Source organism: Arachis ipaensis, chromosome B05, assembly GCF_000816755.2.
Source record: "Arachis ipaensis cultivar K30076 chromosome B05, Araip1.1, whole genome shotgun sequence".
Classification (NCBI taxonomy): Eukaryota; Viridiplantae; Streptophyta; class Magnoliopsida; order Fabales; family Fabaceae; genus Arachis; species Arachis ipaensis.
Genome location: NC_029789.2, coordinates 127,354,852 through 127,372,276, shown reverse-complemented (window position 1 = coordinate 127,372,276; position 17,425 = coordinate 127,354,852). Strand labels below are relative to the sequence as shown.

At 36.4% G+C, this 17,425-nt stretch overlaps 1 protein-coding gene across 17 annotated transcripts; it reads left to right on the top strand.

Moving 5' to 3' along the window:
* LOC107644077 (polyamine-modulated factor 1-binding protein 1-like) lies at positions 5,100-10,644 on the top strand. 17 transcript variants are annotated; one of them, XR_002363576.1, is made up of 9 exons: positions 5,100-5,748; positions 6,155-6,404; positions 6,487-6,575; positions 6,651-7,586; positions 8,204-8,299; positions 8,444-8,665; positions 9,353-9,403; positions 9,551-9,677; positions 10,279-10,644. XR_002363576.1 is itself a non-coding variant. In XM_021124482.1 (4 exons), the coding sequence occupies exons 2-3, from the start codon at positions 7,000-7,002 to the stop codon at positions 8,232-8,234; spliced, it is 618 nt and encodes a 205-aa protein (XP_020980141.1). In that variant the 5' UTR covers positions 5,107-5,748; positions 6,651-6,999; the 3' UTR covers positions 8,235-8,299; positions 8,444-8,501. The 17 variants fall into 17 exon arrangements, 1 of the variants encoding a protein (XP_020980141.1); XR_002363577.1 differs by having other exon boundaries at positions 5,103-5,748; positions 6,372-6,404; XR_002363587.1 differs by lacking the exons at positions 6,155-6,404; positions 6,487-6,575 and adding an exon at positions 8,755-8,982 and having other exon boundaries at positions 9,588-9,677.

The window sequence follows — 17,425 nt, the reverse complement described above, 5'->3', positions numbered from 1 at the left end:
ATTACCGAAGATTCATCAATTGCTTTTCGCAAATATCTTTGCCATTGACAAAGTTAACCCGCAAGGATGCGCCATTTGTTTGGACTCCTGAGTGTGAGGAGAGCTTTCAAACGTTGAAGCAAAAGTTGACCACCGCGCTTGTGTTGGTGTTACCTGAGCTGAACGAACCATTTGAGGTGTACTATGATGCTTCACTAAAGGGTCTAGGGTACGTGCTGATGCAGCATCGTAATGTAGTGGCGTATGCCTCACGACAGTTGAGACCACATGAAGTTAACTATCCTACGCACGATTTGGAGCTTGCTGCGGTTGTGTTTGTGTTAAACGTGTGGAGGCATTACCTCTATGGGGTTAAGTTCTGAGTTTTCTCTGATCACAAGAGTTTGAAATATTTCTTTGATCAGAAAGAGCTTAATATGCGGCAGAGGAGGTGGATGGAGTTACTGAAGGACTACGACTTTGAGTTGAATTACCTTCCGGGGAAAGCAAATGTAGTGGCAGATGCGTTAAGTCGGAAGTTGTTGTATGCGGCTTGGATGATGCTTCGAGAAGAGGAGTTGCTCAAAGCATTCGAGAGTCTAAAGATTGGTGTTCAAGAAGTGTCTGAAACCCTGTGTTTGAGTCGATTATAGATCTCAAGTGACTTTAAATCTAAACTCCTAAAGGCTCATAAAAACGATGACATGTTACCAAAGGTGTTGCCATCTATTGAGTAAGGAAAGCGGTGGAGAATGTCGGAGGATCAGGATGGGCTATGGAGATTCAAGGATAGGATCATAGTGCCAGATGTTGGCACTTTGCGGTAAGATATCTTAAAAGAAGCACACAAAAGCGGATTTTTTATTCACCCGGGGAGTACTAAGATGTACCATGATTTAAAGGCGATGTTTTGGTGGCCGAGTATGAAAAATGATGTGGCGGAATACGTCTCAAAGTGCTTAACTTGTCAGAAGGTGAAGATTGAACATCAGAGACCTTCCGGGACGTTTCAACCTTTAGATGTTCCGCAATGGAAATGGGAGAGCATTGCGATGGACTTTGTGTCTGGATTGCCAAGGAATAGGGCCGGTTTTGATGCTGTCTGGATGATTGTGGACCGATTGATGAAGTCGGCTCACTTCCTACCCATTCAGATGAACTACACTCTTGAGGAGTTAGCACGCTTGTACATAAAGAAGATTGTGAGACTTCATGGTGTGCCTACTACGATAATTTTTGATCGAGATCCTCGTTTCACTTCAAGATTCTGGGGTGCATTTCAGAAGGATTTCGAAACCCGATTAAGCTAGAGTACGGCTTACCATCCTCAAACAGATGGTCAATCTGAGAGGACGATCCAAACCTTAGAAGATATGTTAAGGTCTTGTGTTTTGGATCAGTTGGCGAGTTGGAATTGATACATGCCGTTAGTAGAGTTTGCATACAATAACAGCTACCATGCGAGCATCGGAATGGCTCTGTATGAGGCTTTGTATGGGAAGAAATGCCAATCTCTGCTATGTTGGTATGAAGCTGGGGAGAAAAGCTTGTTGGGGCTGGAGATGATAGCTGAGACTAATGAACAAGTTAAGAAAATCCGAGATAGGATACTCACTGCGCAGAGTCGTCAGAAAAGTTACACTGATCAGAGGCGGAAATCCTTGGAATTTGAGGAAAGAGACCATGTTTTCCTTAAGGTTACTCCAACCACCGGAGTAGGTAGGGCGATTAAAGCAAAGAAGTTGAATCCTCGGTACATTGGTCCGTTTCAGATCCTGGAGAGAGTTGGACCGGTGGCGTATCGGATGGCTCTACCACCCCACCTTTTGAACCTGCACGACGTATTTCACGTGTCGCAGCTTCGAAAATATACTTCTGATGCTAGCCATGTGTTAGAACCTGAATAGGTTCAGTTAAGAGAAGATTTGACGCTTCCAGTGACTCCAGTCAGAATTGACAATACAAGTATCAAACGTTTGTGTGGAAAAGAAGTTTCGTTAGTTAAAGTGGTATGGAATCGAGCCGGTGTTGAAGAGCACACGTGGAAACTTGAGTCGGAGATGCGAACTGACTATCCGCACTTATTCTCAGGTAATTGAATTTGAATTTTGTGGGCAAAATTTCCAATTAGATGGGTAGAATTTAAAACCCGGTTAATTCACGGCTAATTAATCCATAAATTAGAATTTATTCAAGAAAGCCAAAAATGTGATTTTTATTGTTTAATATGATAGAGGAGATTAAAACGAGAATTTCGATACCAATTTTATAGAAATCGGCCCAAGATTGGATCGAATGGGCCAAATCGGGCCAACCGGACCCATATTGGGCCCTTGGCCCAACCAAACTAAACCTAAAACCCTAAAAAAGCACTCTCTCTCCTCACTAAACCTAAGAACACGCTGAAATGGAGAAAGAAGGGGGGGGGGGAGAACACTCTCTCAAAGTTCTACCCTTGTTTGATCTTCAAACCACCATAACTTTTGATCCGGAGCTCCGATTACCACACTGTTTGCGGCCACGTGTTCACCATGATGAGCTCTACAAAATCCACTACTTTGTTTTTGAGGTAAACTACGAAATTAGTCCAGTTTTCTCAACCTTAAATTCGAATTTAATGGGAAAAAGTGTTGAGATTTTGGGCTCTTTGATGTTATAAGACCTAACTAGCTTGAAAGAGAAAAGTAATCTTATCTCCTTGATCCTTGGGTGTGGTAAGATTCTCAACCCTAGTGAAATTTGTGGGTTTATGATGTTTGGGTATTGAGTTGTTGTGTTTGAATGTGATAATTGTGGTTGGGAAGTGTTTATATGTGTGTTGGAGCTTGATTGAGATTTTGGAAAGTTTGGAAAAGGGTTTTGGTGTGCTAAAAATATGTTTTTGGAGGTGTTGAAGTTTTGAGAGTTTGTGGAAAGGTGATTTGGAAGTGTTTCGGGTTAAGCAGAAAAGCGGCTAAGGTATGGTCTCGGTTTCCTGTATCTAAAATGTAATGTGGTGTGAAAACTTAGGCTAAAGGCCCTAAAATAGGCTTTGAAGGGTTGATATTGTTGAATGGTTGAGATAAATTATGTGGTTATATATGTGATTGATGAATATTGATGTTTTGATGGGAGAATGTATGAGAGATATGCATGTTTTGATATATGCTTAATGATTGATTGAGGTTGAATTGTGGGTGAAGCCATATTGATGGTGAGGGTGATATTTATTGTGTGTATTGATGGTTGATTGGAAATCGTATTGTTGGGAATTGGGATGAGAAAATATGTATAATATGATATTGTGTTTTGAAGTTGAGTTACTTGGTTGAGAATGGTTAAAATGATGGATTTGTAGGTTATGATTTGGTAAAAATGTTCATGTATGAGTTGAGGAGGCTTGAGGTTGATTTTTGGTATGTTTTGGTTGATTTTAAAAAGGGTTGGAATTGGTTTGTTTTGAAAATAGCACTTTGTGGTTTTGTATGAAAATGTGGCTTTTGGGCATACTTTGACGGAGCATAACTTGGACTCCGGATCCCCGATTTATGCCAAACTTGTTTAGAAATGAAATTGGATCCGAGATGTTTATTTGAAGAACGGGTGAAAAATGATTTGAAATGGAGAAGTTATGCCCGTCGGAAGATTGGGGTTTAAAACTGTGAATTCTGCAAATTTTTAACTTAGTAAAATTTTTGGCAGAACGCACACCCACGCATATGCGTGACCGACGCGCACGCGTCGATGAGCTAAAACAGTTGCCCAGTCAAAATTCTCGAGAGTTGTGCCGGCCAGTTTTGTGCCTGGGGCACAAAACGCACCCACGCGTACGCGTGGCTGACGCACAGGTGTCACTTGGCTTTTCTCACATCCACGTGTGCGCGTGGGAGACACGTACGCGTCACTGTATCTTGCTGCCTTCCACGCGTGCGCGTGGGCGACGCGCACGCGTGACCCTGTTTTCATCCCAAAATTAATTTTTGAGTATTTAAAGCCAAATTTTAGACTTCTAAGCCTCCGATCTCACTTATTATGTCTTAAATCCTTGTGATATGCCTAGCAATAAAGAGGAGCTAGGAAATGTGGTAAGTTGTGGATGAAGTAAGGGGAGATTTAATGATGAATGATGATTAAGGATCATTGTATGAGACACGGAGGATGATTGTGGAAGTGCTGTGTATGCCATGAGCCGAAGGGCTGTAATTGCTAATGAATTGGCTGGTTATGGATTGTATTATGAGCCAAAGGGCTGAGATATTGCCGAGTTATGGCTGAGCTATTATTGAATTATGGCTAAGTATGATTGCATATATGCGTATTGAATGAAATGTGAATGTTACACTTCCACTATCTGGGATACGAGTTTTCCTGGAAGAAAGCAGTGGCTAGCCACCATGTGCTCCAGGTGGAGACTCGATACTCTGCTGACCCTATGTCGTAAGTGTGGCCGGACACTAAAAGTTTTGGATGAGGTCGCCCCCGTGAATATACACCAGTGAGGGTGTTGGATATGATTTATGATTTATGATTGAGTATAACTCGAGTTAGGGATGTGCGACAGAGGGACAGTCCAATGGTTAGCTACCAAAACTTGTCTGGTTGGCTTTATAACCGACAGATGAGACTCATCAGCCATTAGGACAGGCATTCATCGTATGCATATTATGTGAATTGTTTAGAATTGCCTAATTGACTGTATATTACCTGTTAATTATCTAAATGTTATATCTGCTTTCTATTTGTATATCTCCTTGTCTGATATAATTATGTTTGCCATATTATGTTACTGCTGGTGGTTGGGAGGTCTGCAGGATTTGGAAAGGGGAATGTTAGTTAGACTGAAGATCTTTAGTCAGTTGCCATTTATGGTTTAGTCTATTTATAAGCTTTGATTTATCTGGTGGAAGTTCTAGGATTGCCTTCGGCTTTCCCAGGACATTACATGTTAGATATGTGGGTACTATTACCATACTAAGAACCTCCGGTTCTCACTACAAAAAATTTAATCTTTACCGACAAATATTTAGCGGCCATGTTAATATAGCCATAATTTCTCTTGTTAAATGACTTTTTTCCCGGCAAATAAATAATTGCCTTTAATACTTCATTTGTAACGGCAATTACATAAATGGCCACTAACTAATTATTAACTTTGCCTGTAGTAAGAATATCACTTTCACCGTTGAAGCCATTTTCTCATTTCTCACATTTCATCCCTCTTTACTGTATCAGTGCCTCCATCACCTCACTTTGCTATCGCAACCTCTTCACTTCACCGTTGCCGCCATCTCTTCCTCTTCCTCACACCAAGTTCTACACCGAACGACTCAAGTAACATTATTGGCTACCACCACCTCATCCTCAATCTGCGTTGGTTGTCGCTAGTTCATGTCACAGTCTCTGTCGATGGCTTGTAGCCTCGTGTGGTGGTTTCTATCGCCGCCTCTGTCATACATTATGATCTCTAGTTTCAGTTCGCACCTCAGTAACCTTTTCATCCATCTCTTATTCAATTGTGGTTCCTTATTTGAGAAATTCTCATTTTCTAGGGTTTATGTGATTCATGCTAACTAATCCATTCTTGCATATCATCATGCGCCGATTTTTATGCTCCAGGAGAAATTAATTTGAAATTTGGATTTGCTAGTGTGAGGCTGGCTTGAGGCTCAGTGAATTTGCATACTCACCATTTCGGTCCTCCTTTAAAGATGTCAACCATGGCACCTGAAGCATATAAGGAGACAGTCCTTCAGGCAAAAGAACATATTAAGGCAGGGGATATTCACTTTGGTAGGGGATATTCACTTTGGAACATATTAATTCCAGCCTTGTTTCTTGTATTCTGTTAATCTATAATCTCCTCCTCTATTGGTTACTGTTTTGTTTGTTATCAGTTTTGAATTTCATTCTTGCTCTGTATTTTATATGTTCTCCAAGCTCTTGGCTAATGCTATCTTATTGTATGTAGCCGTCTCTGTCAATGGTAAAAAAAATTATGACCTTGATAAAAAGTGAAGAATAGATAGTTTTTGAGTCCAATTACATAGTCCCACTTAATTCTTTTTGCAGTGATCTACAGTGTCCTTGCATTATATATATTGTAGTCCCTAATATTGCTATGACTTATAACACCCCTGTGTCTGAGTTTGAAATTTTAATTAATATAAATAATTATAATTATTTTTGTAAATGAAAGTGGAGAACAGAATAATGAGGATTTAAAGAAGAGTGAAGTGACAACATGTGACACCTTTCCCTTCTTATTAACTCAAGATTGATGATCAGAGTCAATTTAACCCTCCAAAAAAGTGCACCATTAATTGAATCATGCAAAGTCCAGATGAAATATACATGAGTTTTTCTGTTTGGTGTGACTTGTGGACTTAACTGATCCAGTCAAGTACTTTTTCTAGGCCTAGTTGCAGTTTCAGAAGGGGAGAAAATATGTAAGTAAGATCATTCTTGAATCCTGTGTTAAGGAAACTATTGCTTTAGACACACACTAATGTCTCCCATCATTTTCATTAGGCATCTGCTGTTTTAAACTCAATTATTGTACTGTCAAATATGTCTATCATTATTGAATCAATTGGGATCTATCTATGGCCAAAAATCATGTGAGTTTTAATGTAATGTAGGACTCAGTTTCATTAATTATAGTTGTTTTCTTATTGGTTTTTTTCTTTTCACAGTTGCAGAGAGGCAAAGGAGAACCAAAACCCCATTATAGTAATTAGTAATGGCAGAGGATAAGGGATTCTCTGTCTTGGATAATAGATTTGGGTATGACAAGAAGAGTGACACTGATATTATGTATCCTATGTATTTTGGTGTTTCTTGTGCGTTTTTTGCACTCCAAGCACTCACAAAACCACATGTTGAGGTTGAAAAATGGAGTGAAATTCGTGACAGCATACTCCAAGGGAGTGCACAGGTACTTGGGTTGATTGTGTGGAAGGTTCAGAAAGGGATTTCGGATGGGGAAGAATATAGGTCTTCAAGCTTAGGAATGCTGAGAGGGAGATTGAGAATCTCAAGAAGATGAGGCATGAGGATGCAAAGGCCAATGAGAAAGTTGTGGGGATCTTTGCTACACAGGAGCAGAGTTGGTTGCAAGAAAGGCGAAAACTTCGGGAGCACATTGGGGCACTGATGAATGAGCTGAGAGTGTTTGAAAAGAAAAAGGATGAGGTTGTCTCTGAAATGAGCCAGAAATTGAAGGAAATAGAGGATTTGCTGGAGTCCAGGGACAAAGTGATTCAAGAAGGGGAGCAGAAGAGGAAGGAGTTGGAGGAAAATCTTGTAAAGGCTGAAAGGGAAGCAGAAGAATTGAGAGAATCTGTTAAGCTTGAAGCTCAGGAACACTCCTCTGATCTCAGGAAGCACAAAACTGCCTTCATTGAGCTGGTGTCAAACCAACGGCAGCTAGAAGCGGAGCTTGGCCGCGCCATGAAGCAGTTGGAGGCTGCAAAGCAGGAGCTTGGTTCAGTCTTGGAGAAGAAGGAGGAGTCAGAATTGTTGGCCCAAAAATTGTCTATTGAAATTGTATTTTGGTTGAACTTTTGTATTTGTGTCTTTATGCATCTGACCTGTTCGACGAAATGCTTCATCCATCTAAGGAAATCAAGGTAAACATTTATGCTTATTCCTTTGAGTCTCTATCTTAGTGTATGTTAAGTTTCAATTTTAGGGTTTGTGTAATCATGAAATTTTTATTCAATTGTTTGTAAACTTAATATTTGTCTTGCAATATAGTTTGAGTCATGAAAATGTAAAAGCTTATTACAAGAAAGAATAAGGTGTTATATATATTCCTAATTTATATGTTCAATTGATCCTCTGCTGCTGTGTGTAATAATTCTTTTGTACTTTTATTTTAATTCTTAAAAGCAAATCATTGTTTCTTATCCTAATAATAGGTAAAAGATATAAAGGTAGCATATAGGATTGAATTGAATAGGAAAGTTTATTATTACTATAGCTAACTAGTTTATTATGTAATTGAAGTTAAAATGAACAAAACTTGAAATAAAATTGTTATGCAGACTTCAAACACGTTTGCTTTGCTTCATTTGATTTGGAGCTTTGCCTATAAATAGAACAATGCAAAATGCTTTTGGTTAGCTGAGTGACGTGTTTCTTCTAGCTTTTATATGGATTTTTCAGATAGACATAGAAATCAAATCCTACAGAATGCTATTAGTTATTTGACATGGTATTATACATTTTCTCTCATATATTTCAGGGTGAATTCAACTCCGGTAAATCAACGGTGATTAATGCACTTCTTGGGGAAAGATACCTGAAAGAGGGAGTTGTTCCAACTACTAATGAGAAAGAAGTAAGCCGGTTAATTTCTTGATTCTGTTCTGTTTCTTCCTTGTCCTGTACGAATATCACAATTTTTATATTATAGACTTACATAATATATTCTATCTAATTGTATGTGCTCTGAGTAATTATTTTACATTCTTTTTTAAAACAGATGACAATTGTTGATACGCCTGGAAATAATGTGATTCTTCAGAGGCAACAACGTCTCACAGAGAAATTCGTACCACGCGTTGACTTGTGACACAAGATTGCCGATATGCCAAGCAGGACTTAGCTGCAGTGAATGGTATTGTCAATAGTGTAAATGATTTTGCAATGGATATGAAAACCAAGAGCCTTTCTTGGAGGAGACAAACTTCTTCTTTGGTAATTGGTATGTTTTAAGTTCATAATTTTTTTAATCATGACAATTTGTTTCCCTCTTAATTGATTTGCTATTGGTATGCTGTGGGATATTACCAGATTGAGACTACAAAATCACGTGCTATGGAGCTCATTGAATCTACTCTACTATTGTCAAATCTTGATATTGTTGCTTCATTTAATTATTGGAGGATATTCCTTTTCCTCTTTTTCTTTTTTTATCCTTAAATTGAAAATTTAATCATTAAAATAGTTTATTATAGCATGCACCAGTCCCTTATACCACCGTTGCCTTGCTTATCATTGGCATTGCCCTTGGTTCCATAGGTATCTTCCCCTCTTGTCTTATTATAGTTGACCTTTTCTCTCAGTATTTATCTTTTGAATTTCAAGCATCAGGTTTTTTGTTTCAAAAGGAAACCCATATGGGAGAATTTAATTTTGTTGGATAAGGATAGGCTGCCTTGTCTGTGTACAAAGGGGTGAAGAAAAAAAGAGAGGAGACAATATATTTACCTACTTTGACATGTCATTTGGATCAGTATGAAAATGATCAAGACGAACTAAGGAGCTGTTTTTGGGGGAGATGGGGGGATCTAATAATCTATACACTGTTTATATAATAAGCACCTATTTGCCTTTAATTTTTTTATTGGAGTAGAAGTGCATGATTGATTAATTGTTAACTCCTGAACAGAGTAGGGTACTCATCATCGGTTGGAAAAGATTGGGGATGGAATTCGTATTTGTAAGTTTGTTCTCTTTTTATTCAATTTATTCTGAAATTTGAGCACTTGCTATTAAAAGAAAAACAAGTGCTTTTCATTTTACTGCTTTGAAACATGCGTATTGACATGTTGAAACAAGGTCATTAAAACCTCTTTTTTCTCCACAGAGAAGAGAGTGTCTAATCTCTTACCAATTTGCCGTAGGAGTTAAGGCCGTGACATCCTTTTCTTCAAATTCCATCTTTCTCACAAGCTGATATCGTCCCTCAAGCTTCACTTGGTCCAATAATAATGGTAATGAAGGCATATATTATTAGTTGTATGCTTTATATATTTTCTAGGATTCTTTAAATTTTTTATATGTATAAATTAAAGTTTTCAAACACTAAGTAGTCCTTTATTTACACATATATTTTAATCTGCATAGTTTTTATAATAATATACACTCATTTTTCAACAATTTTAGGTTGTAAAAAGCAAGTTCTTATAGTTAACTTGTATAGGTTTATCTGGCTACAGGGAGTGCAATGAATAAGGGTCGGGCAGGGAGAAGGGATTGCTAAAGTTTTTCTGAGCATTATTTTATTACTTTCTTTTTTCCACTACCATCACTTTAATTCTGACGTATACAGTTATCATGAGGGAACAAACTATATACGTAAGCCCAAATTCAAATACATGTTCTGTGAAAAGCTTCTATAACATAAAGATATTTGTTCAAGCTTGGAAGTAATTTTAGCTTTGATTGAATGGTGTTACTGTTTATTACTTTCTGTTAAAACTGAGATGCAGAACTAGCTAGGATGTGGATTGATGGAAGATAGTATTGGTTATTTAGATGTATGATCTGATTTGTTTCTTATCTGCATGTGGCTCTTGTCATATTTTGCTGAAGAGTGTTCTGATTGAACCAAGTAGAAATACTGGCATCGGATTAGCTTTCATGGCCGTAGCCAAGGGTTACAAGGTCAAAATTACAATGCCTGCTTCAATGAGTCTCGAAAGGAGAATCACTCTGTTGGCTTTCGGGGCTGAGTTGGTTCTGACAGACCCTGCAAAGGGAATGAAGAGATTGTGGCTAAGACTTCCAATTCCTACATGCCTCAACAATTTGTGTATATAATGTAGATTTACTCTTAAATCCTTTTTTTCTTGTAGTATTTATGTTGTTTAAATTTGTATTATGTTTTATTACTTTTCAAGAGAAAATTTTGTATAAATATTTTGAATTTAATAAAGGTTTAATTACTCTGTTGGTCCCTATAGTTTCACCAAATTTTTAATTAGGTCCCTATACTTTTTTTCCATTCAATTGGGTCCCTACACTGCTTTTAATTTTGTAATTACGTCCTTTTCATGTTAAAAATGTTAAAATTAACATAATATTTTTACCAAAATGCATGCGGTCAAAGATTTAATTAAGTTTTTAATTATAAATATCTTCAATTTGCGAATAAATATTCAGTTAATTCTAATATTTTTTATACTAGGAAGGACTTAATTACAAAATTATAGTAGTATAGGGATCCAATTGAAAGGAAAAAAAGTATAGGGACCTAATTAAAAATTTGGTGAAACTATAGGGACCAACAGAGTAATTAAACCTTTAATAAAATATTTTATTTTGTAATAATTAATTTTAGTATATTTATATTATGTACAATAATAATAATTATTGGTAAAAATTTGAAATTTTAGAAAAAGGATAGGTTGTTATTTCTAAAAGAGTGAGTATAATTAAAAAAGTTTTAAGATTTTAGCGGCAATAGTAATGGCAACTAAAAGTGAATAACATAATTTTAGAATTATTTTTAGTGGCCATATAAATTGCCGGTAAAATGGGTTTTGGCGGCAATAGTAATTGCCACTAAAAGTGAATAACATTGCAATATTAGAATTACTTTTAGTGGCCATATAAATTGCCAAAAAAATGGCCGCTAAAACTTATATACTTTTTGCGGCCATTAAAAAGGTTTTTACCGGCAAATGTTATAATTGCCGCTAAAACCTTTTAGCGGCGAAGCATAAGACGGCTAATGTCTAATTGCCGGTAAATGTATTAGCGGCTATTTTTATTGCCGCTAAAAGCAAAATAAATGGCCGCTAAAAGTGATTATTTTTGTAGTGTTCTCACCTATGCGGATTTTGTGATTTTCAGATGCAGGACGTGAGGCTCCTCGCTGAGGCATGCTGGAGACTTCTGGATTAGCGAAGATCCTTGATTTTCCGGACTTTATTTTGGTTTTATGTAGATAGTTACTATCTCCACTAAATAAATATATATATATACTGTTTTGACTCCTCTTAAAGGTTGTTTTGGAGAACAGGTTTTGTTAGCTTATCCTTGGGGTTTCCCTTGGGTTTCTTACTCTATATTTATACTTATATATGTATACTTTTATGCTCGGATCGGTTATCTTCGCAAATCGGGTCTTGAGTTTTGATATTCGTATCTTTGGCACTCCTTTGTTTATGGTTTCACGTTAGTCTATCTTTTGTCGGTTTGGTTACGTTATCGATCAGAGTGTTGCGCTTTTTTATTTAACGATTTTGTTTTATCTTTTCTTCAAAGGCTTCTAGTTATAAACATTTTTCACACTACTATATGTACTAAATTTTATTACTAGAGGTCGTAATACCTCGCCACCTCTGTCTTATGACTTAAGCATAAGGTTCTGTGTGGTAGGGTGTTATAGTACACGTGAGAGGGAAGTTTTCCAAGCGACGCGTACGCGTGACCCACGTGTACGCGTGACAAGCATTTTCCGTTGTGTCTGACGGAAGTATTTGGACGGAAGGACTGATCCGACCAAGTTTTGTGAGGGTCAGGGACTTAAAAGTATTTTTCAATGGTCAGGGACGAAAATGTCCGCGGAGCAAAAGGTCAGGGACCTATTTGTCCTTTTCTCAAAAAGAAATAATTTTCAACATATAAAATAACATAATTCACCTTAGTAAGTGAGGACATTTTGTTAGAGGTAAATAATTCTAATAAAGATTCTAATTATTTTCATATGAACATGCTTTCTTTTGACCATTAGAAGTTGAACGGTAAAATTTGATTTTGGTATATTATAAATGTTATTTTTATCTAAAAGTGTTGCTATTTTTTTTAAACCATTACATTTTCTCATAAAAGTATGACTAAACAAATATGTTTTTAGGAAGATATTTTTGCCATCTTAATTGAAGTAGATGCCTTTATTAAATTCAAATTCGTAGAAATTTAACCGATTCCCGTGAAGTGATACCAAAACCCCATCCTTGTCTCTATAACCAACATAGAATCCACCCCACTTTTATTAGCAAGTAGTACAAAATTGAATTTTAGGCCGTCTCTTGTAAAATCCGGTTAATTAATGACTAATTAACCCATAAATTAAAATTTATTCTAGAAAATTAGAAATGTAATTTTTATGGCTTAATATGATAGAGAAAATTAAAACGAAAATTTTGATGCTAATTTTAAAGAAATTGGCCGAAGATTAGACCGAACGAGTCAAACCGGGCCAATCGGATCCATATTGGGCCCTTGGCCCAACCAAACTCAACCTAAAACCCTTAACAGCACTCTCTCTCCTCTCTTAAACCCCAAAAGGCCAATTCTATGGTGCCTTTTGTTTGGTGCCTAATTTTTGCCTAAATTACTTTTTATAGTAACTTTAAAATATTTAAAATTTTAACTTTTATACTTTTAAATTTAAAATTAATTATTTTACCTATTTTAGTAATTAGGCAATACTTTTTAGGCACCTAGCAAACACCACCCCAAAAAGCTGAAATTGCAAGGAAAGGGGGAAGAACACTCTTCCAAAGTTCTCACCCTTACTTGATCTTCAAATCACCATAACTTTTGATTCGGAGCTCCGATTACCGCACCATTTGCGGCCACGCGTTCACTGCGTCAAGTTCTACAAAACTCACAACTTTGTTCTTAAGGTAAGCCACGATTTCCTCTCTGAAATCCCAGCCTTAATTTTGAAATTTTGGGTGAAAAATGTTGAGATTTGTGAGCTTTTGATGTTATAGGATTTAACTAGCTTGAAGGAGAGGCTTAATCTTGTCTCCTTGATCCTTAGGTATGGTAAGATTCTCAATTCTAGTGAAATTTATTGGTTTATGATGTTTGGGTATTGAGTGGGTATGTTTGAATGTGGTATTATAATTTAGAAAGTGTATATATGTGTGTTGGAGCTTGATTGAGGTCTTGAAAAGTTTGGAAAAAAGGGCTTTTGTGTGTTAAAAATCTGTTCTTAGAGGTGTTGAAGCCTTGAGAGCTTGTGAAAAAGTGATTTGGAGGTGTTCCGGGTTGAGCGGGGAATCGGCCAAGGTATAGTTTCGGTTTCCTGTATCTAAAATGTAATGTGGTGTGAAAACTTAGGCTAGAAACCCTAAGATAGGATTTGAACTATTGATGTTGTTGATTGGGTGAGATGAATTGTGTGGTTATGTACGTGATTAATGAATTTTGATGTTTTGACGGTATGATGCATGAGAGATATGCATGGTTTGATATATGCTTAATGATTGATTGAGATTGAATTGTGGGTGAAACCATGCTGATGGTGAGGATGATATTGATTGTATGTATTGATGGTTGATGAAAATGGTATTGTTGGAAATTGGGATGAGAAAGGATATATGACACGCTATTGTGTTTGAAATTGAGTTATTTGATTGAGATTGATTAAAATGGTGGGATGGTGGATTGTGAATTTGATAAAAATATTAACATTTGAGTTAAGGAGCCTTGAGGTTGATTTTTGGTAAGTTTGGTTAGTTTTGAAAAAGTTTGAAATTGGTTTGCTTTGAAAATGTGATTTTGTGGGTTTGTATGAAAATGTAATTTTTGGGTCTACTTTGACGGAGCATAACTTGGTCTCCGGATCCCTGATTTGTCTCAAACTTATTTATAAATAAAATTGGATCCGAGATGTTTATGCCGTTTGAAGAAAGGATGGAAAATGATTTGAAACGAAAAAGTTATGCCCGTCGAAAGTTTGGGGTTTGAAACTGGAATTTTGCAGCTTTTTAACTTAGTAAAAGTTTTGGCAAGTCGTGATCCCACGCGCACGCGTGGCCATCGCGCACGCGTCAATCTCAGATTTTTTACTCTCCCACGGTGCGCCTGGCCGATGCGTACGTGTCGCTATATTGATGCAAGTGCCCAGTAGAAAATCCAGAGAGTTGCGCTGGTACTGTGCTGGTTTTGTGTGAGGAGCACAAAACACACCCACGCGTACGCGTGACTGACGCGCACGCGCCACGTGAGTTCTCTACTTCCCATGCGTGCGCATGGGCGACGCTCACGCGTCACTCTACTTTCTCAGCCTTCCACGCATGCGCATGGGCGACGCACACGCGTGACCCCATTTTCACCAAAAACTAATTTTTGAGTTTTCAAAGCCGAATTTTAGACTTCTAAGCCTTCGTTCTCACCCTTTATGTCCTAAATCCTTATGGTATGCCTAGCGATGGGAAGAAGCTAGGAAATGTGGTAACTTATGGATGAATTATGACTAAAGATAATTGTATGGGGTGTTGATGATGATGGTGGAAGTGCTTTATATGCCATGAGTCGAAGGGCTGTGATTGTTAATAAATTGGCTGGTTATGGATTGTATTATGAGGCGAAGGGCTGAGTTATTGCCGAATTATGGCTGAGCTACTATTGAATTATGGCTGAGTATGATTGCATATATGCTTATTGAATGAAATGTGAATGTTTCACTTCCACTATCTGAGATACGAGTTTTCTTGGGTGAAAGTAGTGGCTAGCCACCACGTGCTCCAGGTGGAGACTCGATACTCTGCTGATCCTATGTCATAAGTGTGGCCAGACACTGTGAAAGTTCTGGATGAGCTCGCCCCCGTGATAAACACCAGTGTGGGTGTTGTGTATATGTATTGATAATTATGATTGAGAATAACTCGAGTTGGGGTTGCACGACAAAGGGACAGTCCAATGGTTAGCTACCAGGACTTGTCGGGTTGGCTTTATAACCGATAGATGAGACTCATCAGCCACTAGGACAGGTATACATCATATGCATTATATGTGAATTGTTTGGAATGCCTAATTGATTGCATAATACTTGCTAATTGTCTAATTGTCGTATCTGCTTCCTATTTGTGCATTTCCTTGTTGATATAATTGTGTTTGCGATATCAAATTATTGATGGCGGTTGGGAGGTTCGAAGGATTTGAAAAGGGGAGGTTAGTTAGACTGAAGATCTTTATCTAGCTGCCTGTTCCATTTAGGGTTTAGTCTATTTATAAGCTTTGATTATCTGTTGGAAGTTCTAGGATTGCCTTCGGCTTTTCCAGGATATTACATGTTAGATATGTGGGCACTGTTACCATACTGAGAACTTCCGTTTCTTACCCATGCGGATTTTGTGGTTTTCAGATGCAGGTCGTGAGGCTCCTCGCTGAGGCATGCTGGAGACTTCTGGATTAGCGAAGATCCTTAGTTCTCGAGACTTTATTTTGGTTTTATGTACTTACTTAGATACTTATTATCTCCACTATATACATATATACTGTTTTGACTCCTCTTAGAGGTTGTTTTGGAGAACAGGTTCTGTAACTTGTCTTTCGGGTTTCTTTTGGGTTCCTTACTATATATATATATATATATATATATATATATATATATATATGTGTGTGTGTGTGTATGTATGTATACTTCTATGCTTGGGTCGGTTATCTTCGCAAACCGAGTCTTGAGTTTTGATATCCGTATTTTTGGTACTCTCTTGTTTATATACTCGCGTTAGTTTATCCCTTATCTGTTTCGTTATATTATCGATCAGAGTGTTGCGCTTTTCAATTTAACGATTTTGTTTTACCTCCTTTTTCTTCAAAGGCTCCTAGTTATAAACATTTTTCACACTATATATACTAAATTTTATTTTTAGAGGTCGTAATACCTCGCCACCTCTGTTTTTATGACTTAACCATAAGGCTCTATGTGGTAGGGTGTTACATCTCTACCCGTCTCTATAATTATTAAAATTTAACAAATAAAATTAAATTTTAAAATTTAAATAACTATAATCACATACATAACATAAATTAAAATAAAAATTAAAAAATAATCAATATTATTAATCAATTTGCTAATTATTTTACATATATTACATATAATATATAAGAAAATTTTTACACAAATAAATTATTTGCGGATCAAAATTACACTAATTTTTTAAAGTGAATTAGCTTACATGCATGTCCTAAAGTAAATCTATGCAAATTGAAACAATTAAACTCGATTTGCACATTTTCAATGTTTGATTCGATTTACGCTATAATGGAAACACATGGTAAATCGAATCAACTTGATTTGATTTACTATATATCTGTTATATCAATGATAAATCGAATTAACTTGATTTGATGTACTACTTCTGCAACATATACATGTAAATCGAATATAGTTGATTCGATTTACTACTTGTACAGATTATTGATATAATTGTTTATTTATTTTATATTAACTTTAAAATATAAATGTAAATAAGAAAATACCTCCATTTGGATTCAAATAAAATATCAAAAAAATCAAAACGAATAAGAATAGAAATCCAATTTTTGTGTTTTAGTTCAAATTCCAGAAAATCTGCATTTTTAATAAATTTAAAGATTCATGAAAAAATGCATTTGTGTCTTGGTTTTCAAAAATGTGTAATTAGGTAAAATTGATGTCCATTTTATTTATTTAAGTAAATTGCCCTATACTTTATTATTTTAATTGTTTCTCAAATTACATATTGTATAATTAAATACGGTTGGGTCATTTATATTGTATAACTATCTGTTACTTCTAACTCTGAAAAAATTCAATTTTTAACTCCTATAGTCCTATGTCACCTTGGAAGATTATGCTTTATATTAATTTTTTCAATATCAAAAGTTTCGGTAATGATTTTTTAGATGCTAATGAGTCAAAGATTAATTTTTAATGAATTTTTAGAAATCGTTTATTGTTCCATTTTAAATTCTTAAGTTTATAAAAATATAAAATTTTTGGAATTTGAAC

Excerpts from the sequence above, each read along its gene's own strand:
- LOC107644077 (XM_021124482.1), top strand. The coding sequence starts at position 7,000 with ATGAGGCATGAGGATGCAAAGGCCAATGAGAAAGTTGTGGGGATCTTT. Across the intron at positions 7,587-8,203 it reads ATCCATCTAAGGAAATCAAG|GGTGAATTCAACTCCGGTAA; the intron begins GTAAACATTTAT and ends CATATATTTCAG.